This window comes from Ailuropoda melanoleuca, chromosome 6, assembly GCF_002007445.2.
Source record: "Ailuropoda melanoleuca isolate Jingjing chromosome 6, ASM200744v2, whole genome shotgun sequence".
Classification (NCBI taxonomy): domain Eukaryota; kingdom Metazoa; phylum Chordata; class Mammalia; order Carnivora; family Ursidae; genus Ailuropoda; species Ailuropoda melanoleuca.
In genome coordinates, this window is record NC_048223.1 from 17838210 (window position 1) to 17851565 (window position 13356).

At 42.8% G+C, this 13356-nt stretch overlaps 2 protein-coding genes across 10 annotated transcripts in view; one reads left to right on the forward strand and one right to left on the reverse strand.

Moving 5' to 3' along the window:
* The window catches only part of METTL6 (methyltransferase like 6), an 18417-nt gene extending 9690 nt beyond the window's left edge, over positions 1–8727 (reverse strand). The window contains exons 1-3 of one of the 4 annotated variants that reach the window (XM_034663691.1): positions 8206–8727; positions 6282–6655; positions 5196–5330 (exon numbers count right to left, since the gene is read on the reverse strand). In XM_034663691.1, the coding sequence (XP_034519582.1) occupies positions 5196–5330; positions 6282–6506 (360 nt within the window). In that variant the 5' untranslated portion in view covers positions 6507–6655; positions 8206–8727. Of the gene's footprint in view, positions 1–5195; positions 5331–6281; positions 6656–7180; positions 7550–8205 lie in introns of those variants that run through there. The other 3 variants (XM_034663690.1, XM_034663689.1, XM_034663688.1) reach the window with 3 other exon arrangements.
* Positions 7503–13356, forward strand: part of EAF1 (ELL associated factor 1) — a 48139-nt gene continuing 42285 nt past the window's right edge. The window contains exons 1-3 of one of the 6 annotated variants that reach the window (XM_002915344.4): positions 7503–7903; positions 9816–9910; positions 12007–12143. In XM_002915344.4, coding sequence (XP_002915390.2) covers positions 7534–7903; positions 9816–9910; positions 12007–12143 — 602 coding nt within the window. In that variant the 5' untranslated portion in view covers positions 7503–7533. The remainder of the gene's footprint in view (positions 7904–9815; positions 9911–12006; positions 12144–13356) is intronic. The other 5 variants (XM_034663682.1, XM_034663683.1, XM_019795432.2 and 2 more) reach the window with 5 other exon arrangements.

Sequence of the window (13356 nt, forward strand, 5' to 3'; positions counted from 1 at the left end):
TTTTATTTATTTATTCGACAGAGATAGAGACAGCCAGCGAGAGAGGGAACACAAGCAGGGGGAGTGGGAGAGGAAGAAGCAGGCTCACAGCAGAAGAGCCTGATGTGGGGCTCAATCCCGTAATGCCGGGATCACGCCCTGAGCCGAAGGCAGACGCTTAACCGCTGTGCCACCCAGGCGTCCCCATAATTCCACTTCTAAATCCAACGCGATCTCAAGAGAATCCCAATGGATTTCTATAAATCCATGGACAAGGCAAATTTAATTCATCTGGAAGCAAAAATCTTTAGGAATAGCCAAATCAATTTTTTTTTAAAAAGATTTTATTTATTTATTCGACAGAGATAGAGACAGCCAGCGAGAGAGGGAACACAAGCAGGGGGAGTGGGAGAGGAAGAAGAAGGCTCACAGCAGAAGAGCCTGATGTGGGGCGATCCCACAACGCCGGGATCACGCCCTGAGCCGAAGGCAGACGCTTAACCGCTGTGCCACCCAGGCGCCCCTAGCCAAATCAATTTTTAAATTGAAGAACAATGAAGGTACACTGCTGACATCAAACCATATTACAAAATGTAGTACTAAAACAATGAGGTTTGAGAATGGGGACAAATAAATCCCTGAGACAGAACGGAGTCCCCAAAACAGACCCCCTCTATATAGAGGAATTTAGTATTGCATATGACAAAGATGGCAAGTATATCAAAAAACATAGATAATAAAGGTGACAATTATCAAGGAAGAAAAATGAATTTCTTATTCGATTTATTGTGTTTGAACAACTAGTTCTATACTTATTTATGTTAAAGGATGATTGGGTACCCTGATGAATTAAAAGTCTTCTAGTTTTAGTTCTAAGATGTAGAGGTATGAAAATGTAGCTCCCATTCTTTTTCAATTTTATTTATTTGTCAGAGAGAGAGAGGACAAGCACGGGGAGTGGCAGGCACAGGGAGAGGCAGGCTCCCCTCTGATCAAGAAGTCTGATGTGGGACTCAATCCCAAGACCTGGGGATCATGACCTGAGCTGAAGGCCGACGCCCAGCCAACTAAGCCACCCAGGCGTTCCAACTCCCATTTTTATAATAAGAAAAAAGATGGAGAGACAACAAAGTAATGACTTTTTTGTGAACCCATCAAAGAACAGAGGACAAAGAACCACCAGCCATCCCAAAATATGGCGATAGACAAGTGCCTTCCGGGAGAGACAGGATCTAAGCATTTGCTTACCTGAGGCAGAAGCCTCCAGAATGGAAAGATAAAACTAGAAATTTGATAAACTGCTGGAGACTGAGTGTGGATGTTATAGTGTGAAGCCCCTGGGGGATGAAGAAACAGGGGTGTTCCCATTCTTTCGTAGGTGTTTCCTCTAGGAACATCATGGAGCTCTCACAGACAGGACGGTGCTCCATCTTGTTGCTGGCCTTTCTCATCTCTTTTAAGGAAGAAAAGATTTAAAATGCAGGGGAAAGGTCATCTGAGGCCTACAGCCTTAGGGTACTGGTGGAATACCACTGCCACTGGGGGAAGGAAATTACTCTGCTCAGACCTAGTTTTAATCTTTTTTTTTTTAAGTGTATTTATTTTTTTAGTAATCTCCACACCCAATGTGGGGCTCGAACTCACAACCCCAGAATCAGGAGTTGTATGCTCTTCTGACTGAGCCAGCCAGGTGCCCCAAACCTAGTCTTAATCTGAAGGGAGAATGGCCTCTACACCAGAAAGGACGACACTGGTATATACCTCCTGAGGGAGGGAAAGGAGAGAAAAGCTCTAGTCCTGGAGCAGCCGAAATACTTGTGAAGACCACAGTCCTGAGGCACAGGCCCACTATACAGTTCAAAAACTGAGAATCAGAACATGAGGTAACAAACCCTTCTCCCGCATCTTACCAACAAGTGTCCAGTGCTAATAACAACAGTGGACTGCAGCTGGGAAAGCTGCAAGAGATAGGCTCTTTACAAGGAACAGTACAGAGAAGACCCAAAGCCAAAAAAGGAGACATGAACCAAGTCACCAGAGAAGTCTAAAGTCTCTGGTGTCCATAGCAACAATAAGCCTCACAGGTAACTAGAGCAACAGATTTCAAACACAGCTCAACTCCTGTCTAGATTATTACAAATCCTTATTACCTCAGTATCCACTGTCGTATATAACATATCCGCCTTTCAGCAAAAAACTACAAGGCATAGAAAAGGTAAGAAAAAACAGTCTGAAGAGACAAAAGCAATCATCAGAACCAGACTCAAATATGACATAGATCCAGAAACTAAAGTTTGAGCATTTAAAATAATTGTGATTAAAGACTCTAATGAAAAAGACAAAATTCAAGATCAGATAGGTAATTTCAGCAGAGAAACAGAAACTACAAAAAGAATCAACTAGACATTCTAAAAACAAGAAACATAGTAACAAAAAGAAGAATGCTTCTGAAAGACTCATCAAAGCTTACTGATTTAGAAGGAATCCGTGAACTTCATGATAGGATGAAAGAAATTATACAAACTGAAAATGCAAAGAGAAAAAAAGTTAAAAAAAAAAAAAACCACCCCAAAACACCATCCAAGAGCTGTAGGACAATAGTAAATAATATAACATATATGTAATTGGAATCTCAGAAGAAGAGAGAACAGAGCTGAAGAAATAATGGCCCAAATTTTTCCAGATTAAAAAACTTAATTACCAAAACTTAAAAAAAATATACAGACAGTTACAGAACTCCTAAACAAGGCATAAAACCTTAGAACCCTAAAAGGAAAAGATTAATAAATTTGCACATAATTTAAATTTTGTCAAAAGTCAATACCATAAATGCTAATTAGAAATGTTTGCAAAAAATCTAACAGAATATTCAGAATACACCCTAAAGATAAGAAAATGACAAAAAAATGGGCAAAGGTTATGAACAGACAATTCATACCATAATGCAAAAACTCCACCTGAGGGTTCTTTTGTGTTTTATTTACCACTTAATCCCCTAAAACTGGCACATATGAGGCTCTCCATAAATATATGTGGAATAAAGGAACTCACAATCACAAGAAAAACTAGTGCTTATTTACATTTATAAGGAATAAACATTAAAATATGGAATATTACTTTTTGCACATAAGATTGGGAGATATAAAAGACTGATATCAAATGGGGAGGGCAGGACACCTGAATTACTCAGCTGGTTAAGCATCTGCCCCCAGCTCAGGTTATGATCTCAGGGTCCTGGGATTAAGCTATATTCCCCTCCCCACAACTCCCTGCTCAGTGGGGAGCCTGCTTCTTCTCCACCTCCCTGTCCCCCACCACTTGTGCGTGCATGCTCTGTGTCAAATAAAATCTTAAAAAAAAAATGTTGAGGGCATAGACAGAATGGTAGCTATACATTAAAATTTATATATTAAATTAAAAAATATATATATGAAATATTAAAATTTAAATGCTTTCTCTCCAAGGAATTCTCCCATCACCATATAGAAAAGTATACACACGTGTTTTGGGGAGCAGTGCGTAATGCTGATTAACCCTATTTGTAAGAGTAAAAAATTAGAAGTGATTTAAACAAATATTAACAGGGTAATTGTTTAAGTATGGTATATCCATCCTATAGAACACTACAACAGATAAAATATGGTAGACCTACATGTACTAAGATAAACTCTGTAAGATACAATGCAGAGTGAAGAAAGCAAGTTATAGTACAGTGTAGTTATAGCACTATGTTATGTTACTATTATAGTACTATCAAAAACACTTCTAGGGGAGCCTGGGTGGCTCAGTTGGTTGTGTCCAACTCTTTGACTTTGGCTCAGGTCATGATCTTGGGGGTCGTGGGATCAGTACCACACCCGGCTCCATGCTCAGCATGGAGTCAGCTTGTCCCTCTCCTTCCCTGTCTGCCTCTGCCAGCACCCCCTGAACACTTTCTTTCTCTCCAAAATAAGTACATTAACAAAATCTTTAAAAACAACAAAACTTCTAATGGACGCTAAGACGGTTAAAGGTTGATGGAAAATTAGGTATTTGCCAAAGTATCGCCCACATATTTGTTAAAAGCAAAAGGTAAATATTTGTACCCCTTAAGAGGGTACATCTTAGGTAGGAATTAGGTAGTTTACCACCTCAACCCAGTGATCAAAACTAAAGCTAGCAACACTTATAGTGAGGTTACCAGACATTAATGCCTCTGGACAGGATGCAGTATCAAAGATACAACATCACCTATTATGGTATTTTTGCCAAAAATATTTTACCTGATTTAAATCTAACTTTCAGTTTACAGGAAACACAGCGGATAAAGAAACAAGCTGAACAATGATCTGAATAAACAATCAGACCAATCTGGAATGTGGGGCCACATTATAAGAAAATGGCTTGCTCTTCAAAAACTCAATGCCAGTGGGGAAAAGGTCAAGGGGAAGGGCAGAAATGTTTTAGGCTAAGGTACATTAGGAAGTATAAGATGTAGTCCTTGACGAAACACGGCTATAAAAGACACCTGGGACTATTTAAGTAAATCTGAATCTGTACTGGGTATTAGTGACATTAGGGGATTACAGTTACTTTTGTTAGATATAGTAAGTGTATTGCAGTCATAAAGGAAAAACCCTTATTTTTTTTTTTAATATGTAGGACGACATATTTAGGAGGGAAGTGTTTTGACATCTATACTTTAAAACAGTTCAGCTGGAGCGTCTGGGTGGCTCAGTCAGTTAGGCATCCAACTCTTGATTTCAGCTCAGATCATGATCCGGGGTCGTTGAGATAAAGCGCCTTGTAGGGCTCTGCACTCAGCACAGCATCTGCTTAAGCAGCTCTCTCTCTCTCCCTGTCCCCCTCCCCACACTTGCACACGCGCGTGTGTGTGCGCGCATGCGCGCGCTTCCTCTCTAAATAAATAAATAAGTAAAATCTTTAAAATAGCTCAGCAAAGAAATAAGTCTATAAAACAAATGTGGCAAAATGCTGGCAATCAGTAAATCTGGGTCTAAGTATCTGGGTGTCATTTTGGTAATTCTTTCTACTTTTCTGAATAAAGCTGTTTTTGTGAGTACTATATATGTATGCAAACAGGAAAAACATACTCATGGTGATCACAGCTGGCTAGCTTCAAAGAGAGGACTGGAATGAGGCAAATGGGTAGAGAGGGCAAGTCAGAGAAATCTAAGAAAATAGCAACACAATAGAATATATGATGGAGCACCAACCTTGACATATTCAACTGCTCTTGGAGAAAAATCACAGGCATAGGCAAAGATATTCAGATCTTCTTCCAAAAGTGGGAATAAACAGTTCCCAACACCACAGCCAGCTTCAAGTATAGTCAATTTTTCATCTTCAAACTAAGGAAAGAGAACCCAAAGTCATACTATGCTACATCTGGATCATAGAGAAAGAAAGCAAACTACAAGAATACCTCTCAAAACAAGAGAGACAAGGTCTCTACCCCCAGGGAGCCGACAATAAACAAGTGAACTGATAACCTAAAGCTGATACAGACACCTCACTTGTGGTCATCCAAGACTGGGTAGTTTGGTATGGTGAAAACACAGCATAATGGCTAACAAAACAGGCTCTGGGACTAAATTGCTTACACTCAAATCTGGACTCCTCCCGTCACCTGTGTTCTGTCACTGAACAAATTACTGAAAACAGCTTGGTTCCTCACTTTTACCAGCAGGTGGGGATAATCATGATGCTTACCTCGACGGTGTTATTATAAGGCTTAAATTACAGAACACATTTGAAGTTCTAGAAAAGGGTCATGTAATGTGTTCATCATCTTTATTATGAAGCTGCATCTGTCACTGAAGTCACCCAGTATGAAATTAATATTTATGACTTTCAGACTGGGTTTAATAGAAAATCTCTACTAAAGCTCTCTTTCCTATGGATTATATAACCCAGGAACTGCTAAAACTACTTGAAACCAAACAGTGTATTTCTAAGGAACAAAGCATTTTGACAGGCTTCCTAAAGTTTCTACCCCACATTCCCCACAGGAATGCAATAAACACTCCTCTTCACATTTTATTTTTATTTTTTTAAGGATTTTTTTTTTTATTTATTTGACAGAGATAGAGACAGCCAGCGAGAGAGGGAACACAAGCAGGGGGAGTGGGAAGAGGAAGAAGCAGGCTCATAGCAGAAGAGCCTGATGTGGGTCGATCCCAGAACGCCGGGATCACGCCCTGAGCCGAAGGCAGACGCTTAACCGCTGTGCCACCCAGGCGCCCCATCCTCTTCACATTTTAAATGAAAAACAACTCACATAAGGTACAATATTAGTTTACCTCTCTACATGATTTGAGCTCCTCAAACTCTCTGGTGGTCCAGTGTCTATCTTTGAAGAAGTTAGTACTATTTCTTTTGTAAAAAAGGTCCCAGTTCTTCTGAGCCTCTTTCTCCAGTTTTTGCTGCTTAAAATCAGACACCAAAGCTTGATCTCTTTTTAGTTTCTCCTGTTCTTCAGAGCTGAGAATCCTTGCTTGCAGCCCTTTCCTTTGCAAAGAAGCCATCTCCTAAACTGATGCTAATATATTTAACAATGCTGAAGATAATCCATCCCTGAATAACCTGAGGAATCCAAGCTGATACTGCAGACATAAGCACGATTTTTCAGATGTGGTTTCTCAGGCTGGGTTCAAGCCTCAGGCAGTACTAGGCGCTTTGTGGGAAAAAAGGGGAGATTCCGGTTAGTGGTTCTAGAAGTTTTTAAGACGCTGGATTAGTGGTTCTAGAACAGTTCTTTCACCGAACAGTTCAATTCACCGGTTACTAGACGCCGACTCTCCACAAAACTGGCCCACTACACAAGAGGTTGGTCACAAAGACCAAGACATAGTCCCTACCTTCAGAGGGCTTACATTCAGTGGCCAGCGCTCTCAGGCATCAAACTCTAGTTCAAACCAGAACAAGTCGACTAAACCGATAGGTTTAGTTCAGAAAAAGGACACGCCCAAGAGCTGACTGAGAAACCTTAAGGAGAAAATACTCATCAATTTTCGGGGCCCGTGAAAGGGGCGACTTATAACACCACGAGAGCTCCCTGAACTGGCGATGGGTGGTCAAGTCGGGTCATCACTTCCCAAAGATCAGAGACTCACTTTGGGGGGGTGGGGGTGGGATTAGGCTAAGCTAAGTCCTGCGGCTTGAGTCTCTGACCGCACTCCCAAGAAACTGTCTCACGAACCAGAGGGGGCGTCTCTTTCCAGGGGCTGAGGCTCTTGCTTCTCCATTAACGCGTAAAGGAGAAGAGGCCAATGACGCGCAGGGAAGGATCCGTCGGGCTTGGGGCGCTCGAGAGAAACTAGGCCGCCTCGGCCGCTAGGGCCTGCGGAGAGCCGGCCAGACCGGCCCTCAGGCCCATGTCCATCTAATTCGCCGCGCTCGGGCTCACCGTCGTCAGTTCTTACTGATCACCTGGACGGGTAGGGCCGGACGCACTCAGCCCTCAGCCCGGCCCCGGCCTCGGAAGCCGAGTCGGGGAGCCGCCGCACGGGGACACACCGGCCTCGCGGACCTCTCCCGGCGGAAACCTTTGCCATGGCACCGCCCCCGCCACTTCCGCCACGAACCCAGAGGTCCCTCCCCGACGCCGGAAGTCCCGCGGCCCTGCTTCCGCGCAGTCCTGCCCTACAGCGCCGCGGAGGAGAGGATCTGCTTCCGGCCCCGGGTGGGCGCGGGTTGGGCTCGCCGAGCGCTCCGGAGCGCTGTCCAGGGAGCGTCGTTCCCCCGGACACTGGCGCGGGAAGCTTGGGCAGCGGCCGCGCCGGGAGAGTGCAGGTCCAGGCGCGAGGCTCGTGCAGGGCCATGAACGGGACCGCGAACCCGCTGCTGGACCGCGAGGAGCACTGTTTGCGGCTCGGGGAGAGCTTCGAGAAGCGGCCGCGGGCCTCTTTCCACACCATTCGCTGTAAGCCAGCGCTCCCCTCTGTTCCCTTCGGCCCCTGCGCCCGCCTCTTGCCAACCCGTCTTCTTCCTCGTCCCTCGGCCCTCCAAGGCGCAGGAACCCCTGCCTACGTCAGCTCCCTTCTCTCTTACCCCAGATCCTCCGGGACCTCAGTCCTCCCCCCCTTTTCCCAACTCACTCCCAAACCAAACCCTTCGCCACTCCCAACTATTCTTCTGTCTTGGGTTCCCAAATACTTCTTCAGAAAGCTATTGGCCCCTTTCTTTTTCATCCGCTCACCCAGCCTTTCCTTATGCGAAACTTACCCCTCTTTATTACGGAAAGACTGTGACCCCACGTCAGACTCCACTTCTCCCTCTAATCCATTCCCCTTTCTGATGACCCTGCATGGTCCTTCACGTTTAAAGGACTCTTCCCGTTTGCTCATGAGCCTCATCGACTCCCTCCTATTCCGTTCTTTTCCTCTCTGTCTCCCTTAGCCTTCTTTCCTCGTTCGTCATCGTTCTGGTCACCCCGAGTCTGCGCTTCATCCCCTCGGCAGCCAGAGAATTCGCATCCTCTGTGCGTTCCATCAGTCTTTCCCCTCCAGCTTTCCGTGGCTCGTTTGACTCCGCTGCCTTTTGAGGTCACCTATACTACCCAGACTTTAACTCAGTCCCAAGTGCCATGTGGGTGAAGAATAAAATTAGAATTCGTGAGCCTGGAATAAATTAAACTTGAGCTATGTTTGGAGGCAGAGAAGAGGAGGCATGAAGAATGTCCAAATAGTCATTATGCTGGACCGTCCTTTTCTGCATGATTACAGACTCTGTCTTTTGAGGGAGGGCACGTCCACTCTATGTCCTGGGTAAAGTTTTGGCTGTTAGGAATGGGCTGATGGAGCATCCCTCTGTGATTCACAGGCTCCTGGTTTCCTGTCTTGGAGTGCTAATGCTGGTTAAGACTTGTTTTTGTCTAAGGAGCTAATAAATGTGACTCAACACATTGGAAGAGGGCGTGTTAGATAATGACGTTCCATCATTCTGTGGTCACTTGCCATACCATTACTGTGTCTCCTACTGACAGCAGATTGGCTCTTTTGGAGGATATTGGGAATGTGATAAGAGCATCATTTCCTAAGCAGTTTCCTAAGTTGATGGTTTAATAGCGTGAAGGGCAATGTGGAATTTGGAATTTGGGACGCTTCACATCCGCACCCGATCTGCAGTTTGAGGCCAGTGTATGTCAGAATGGAGTAAGATGGCTGTTCACGTTGTACTTCAGCAGCAGTTGGGGGATATGGGCAGGATTAACCTTTGGGGGTACAGTTCAACCATCTGCTCTGTACTTTCACAAGAGTATTTTTGTTAAGCCTATGGAACATGAGTGTGGCAAATCCTAATTTTGAGTTTTATGCAAAATGAAATCAGCTTATGTGGTACTGTGGCCTTTCATGTTGCATTTAGGGTTTACCATTGCAGAATCTTATTAATATGCTCTGTCGCTTTTGGTCCTGTACACAACAACCCTGATAAAACACCTTATGGATAATAAGGCATTAATTTTCATCTGTCACTTGGGAGAAGGGAGTATCTTTGCTTGATAAAATGGCATATGAATTTTAGCTTCTTTATTCTTCAAAATAATCCAGTGGGGATGGGAGGAAAAGTATGTGGGAGGTATAGATAAAACAAGATTGTCCCTGAGTTGGTAATTATTGAGGCTGGGTGACAGTACACAGGGGCTCATTGTACTATTCTCTTTGCTTTTGTATACGTGGGGTTTTCCACAATGAAATAGTTTTTTTTTTTTAATTCTAGATTTGTATTTTCATTTATCTGGAATAACAAAAAAATTTAAATATTTAAGTAAGAATGCCTAGGAGGCTTAGTATAAGTAACTTGGTGGATAAATGCTCTTTTGCTTTTCCCTTTAGATGACTTTAAGCCAGCATCTATAGATACTTCTTGTGAAGGAGAACTTCAGGTTGGCAAAGGAGATGAAGTCACAATTACACTGCCACATATCCCTGTAAGTTTATGCACTGAAATCACAGCAAATCCTCATTCTATTTATTGCCATTTGAATTTCCTACTATTTAAAAGCCTCCAGATTTCTAAAGTTCCAGCGTAAGGGAAAGAGGAATTTTGGGGGTGGGGTTGGGTGGAATTCATGCTTCCCAGGTGCCTGAGTAAAAATGATTCTTTTCCATTTTCCCCAAGCTCTCTTTTCTCCCATTTGCTACGAAGTAGACAATGTTCCTATCTGGATACCTAGCCCCTCTTCTAGATCTGCGTAGCATTTTTTCCCCCCAAAGAGCAAAGCCCTAGATGCTCTGTTGATTTATAGCAACAGCAGTTGAGGAGTGTGGCACAGGCAAGTCAGGAGTTAGGCAGGACTGACATATTGCGTATATCTGGCAAAAGCTGAAGTGCAGGCTGAAAGTTTCCAGCAAGAACCAGAGGATCAGAACAGTCAGCTCATTTAGGGATGAGGAACCCACTTAAAAGCTAGATTGAGATCCCTTGCAGAGAGATTTTTTTTTTTAGCTTTGCCCAAGGCAACACTGTAATCAGAAAGCCTGAAGGATCAAACAAAATGCTCTTAATGAACATGTGTCATTGCATGTCACAGTCCCGTGCTGGAACATAATGAGCTCTTGGTAACCAGTGATAGAATGAAAAGGCTCTGGACAAGAAGCTTCACGCTGAGGAACGATTACTTGTCTGCCAGTTCCAACTGCTATTTCATTACTTGTTGCCTTTGGCAGGTTACATCATCTCCCTTTGGATCTTCGTTTGCCAGATGTAAAATGAAGGGGTTAGATAAATGGTCTCTAAGGTCCCTTCCAACTCTTAAGTTTTTACCCTGTGAATAGGGAGTCAAAGAGCCAAGCAGTTTTTGATTCTACACAAGGGATTAAACCTATAGTTGTCAGATATTAATTTTTATTTATTTATTTATTTCAGATATTAATTGAACACGTACTGGGTGCTGGCCCATTACTAAGCACTAAGAATACAATCTTAAGCAACGCAAGCATATTTCTTTTTTTTTTTTTTTTTTAAAGATTTTATTTATTTATTCGACAGAGATAGAAACAGCCAGCGAGAAACGGAACACAAGCTGGGAGAGTGGGAGAGGAAGAGGCAGGCTCATAGCAGAGGAGCCTGATGTGGGGCTCGATCCCATAACACCGGGATCACGCCCCTGAGCCGAAGGCAAGCTTAACCGCTGTGCCACCCAGGCGCCCCTACAGAAGCATATTTCTTGCCCTTGGGGAGCTTATGGTCTGGAATTAAATAAATATAAAAAACAGCATTTATTTTAGAAAATCAGGGAAGTCTTCTCTAAGGAAGTGACCTTTGAGCAGATTCAAAGGTTGAGTAATTGAATGAGAAGAAAGGGCAGGATGTTGCAGGCAGAAGAGTTGTTAAAGCCCTGCCAAAAAAGAGCTTGAGGATCTGAGAGAGGCCAGCCATCTTCTGCTCTGGAATCCGCAGAGCCGAGGGCTGAGTGGTCCAGGGTGAGGCAGAAGGGCCAGTTGTCTGGTTTAAAGATTTTATTCTTTGATCTCAGAACAACAGGGTAGCAGTTGAAGGGTTTAGGCAGATGAGTGGCATGAGGCACTTACTCTGAGCCAAGCAGAATTCTGAGCTGCCCTTAGAGAATGCTCTGTTAGTTAATTGGCCTGAGGGGAAACCCCGGACTCTGAAATTACAAGGAAATACAGAGATCACTTACTGGTTTTACTTTCATAGTGAAAGTTCTACTCAGTGTAATATTGAGTAATGGCTAATCTATTTTTATCAGTTCACACCTTGCCATTATTTGTAACACAACTTGAGTCCTTAGAAAAATGTACAGTAATTTTGCAAATTTATATTACCTTTCTCGATTCCTGAGAAGCAGTGGCACAGTTATAGTTTCTTGCTTATTATTATTTCCCCTTTCTTTTTGCCTAGGAAGTCAGAGGAATTAAAATAGAAATCAGTTTATTTTGTTCTATTTGAGTAGCTCTGATACAGATTTGATGAGATAGTCATTTGTAAACTCAGTTTTGATATTCATAACGGGTGTGTCTGGTTTGATCATCTTATACTTTAGTATACTTTTGTGGCATTTAGGGATCTACACCACCAATGACTGTGTTCAAGGGGAACAAACGGCCTTATCAGAAAGACTGTGTACTTATCATTAATCATGACACTGGTGAATATGTGCTGGAGAAACTCAGTAGCAGCATTCAGGTCAAGAAAACAAGGTATGTGAATAACCAGATACAGATTGCTACGGGGTTTCTACATCCTTGCATTATCTATCCGTTTATATTGTAAGGAGGGGAGCATCTGGGTACTCAGTGTCCTATCGGTAATCTAACAGCTCTCTCTGTCTTCTTGACAAGTCCGTAAAATACTGCTACCGCAAATGCAATAAAAAGAAAAAAAAAGAAATAATGCTTTTAAGAGCAGAAACCTGGAAGCCACTGGGGAAAAGGAGGTACTTTACAATTAAATCCATTTTATTAATCTTACGTGGGTAAGGGGATAAGATTTAAACTCAGACTTCTAATTATGAAAGAATCACTGAGTGATATACATTCCTTATTAGATTGAAAACATTAATTTTAATTTTTCACAAGATGCATTTGAGGTATTTATAATACCAAAATAAAGTTTTGCCTATTTTTTGAATAATGAGCTCTTTTAATACTTAATTTAACAGGTATTACGTGTCTAATATGAAGCCAGTTAGATTTTAAAGGCAAAATTTATTCCATAAATAGAAGCAACCCAGTGGTTCTATTTTTCACATTGTAATACAGCAATTATTGTAATGTAGTCCTGAAATCTTAGAGTGTTGCAGCCTGATTGATGTTTTTCTGTTTATGCTTTCTCAAGCCATTTTTCTGTAGTCGTTCCACAAAAAATAAAAGTAGCTACCGTTTATTGACGGGTTATCATGTGCTGAACACTGTGCCAAATGCTTTCATTCATTATCCTACCTGATACACATAATTTTTAGAAAGGTGCTATTGTTATCCTTTAAAAAAAGCACACAGATGAAGAGACTGATTATGAGTGAGCTTGTGACTTCAATGGAGTCCCAGCCAGACCTGAGCCCTGCCCTGGGCATGTGCTTCCAAGCTCCCGCTCCTCTCCAGCCTGGGGTATATTTGTGTTAATTACCTCCCGGAACCAGTGCCACTGTTAACTCCTCCACCTGCTGATGGTTGTGGGCATGGCTCTCACTACTCAGTGTCATCTGTGGACTAGCAGCATTTTATCACTTGGATGCTTTTTTATTTTTTAATTTAATTTTTTAAAGATTATATTTATTTGAGAGAGAGAGAGCATGCACAAGCAGGGGGAGGAGCAGAGGGAGAGAGAAGCAGGGTCCCCCCCTTGAGCCCTGCTCTATCCCAGCACCCTGGGATCGTGGCCTGAGCCACCCAGGTGCCCCTTGGATGCTTTTTT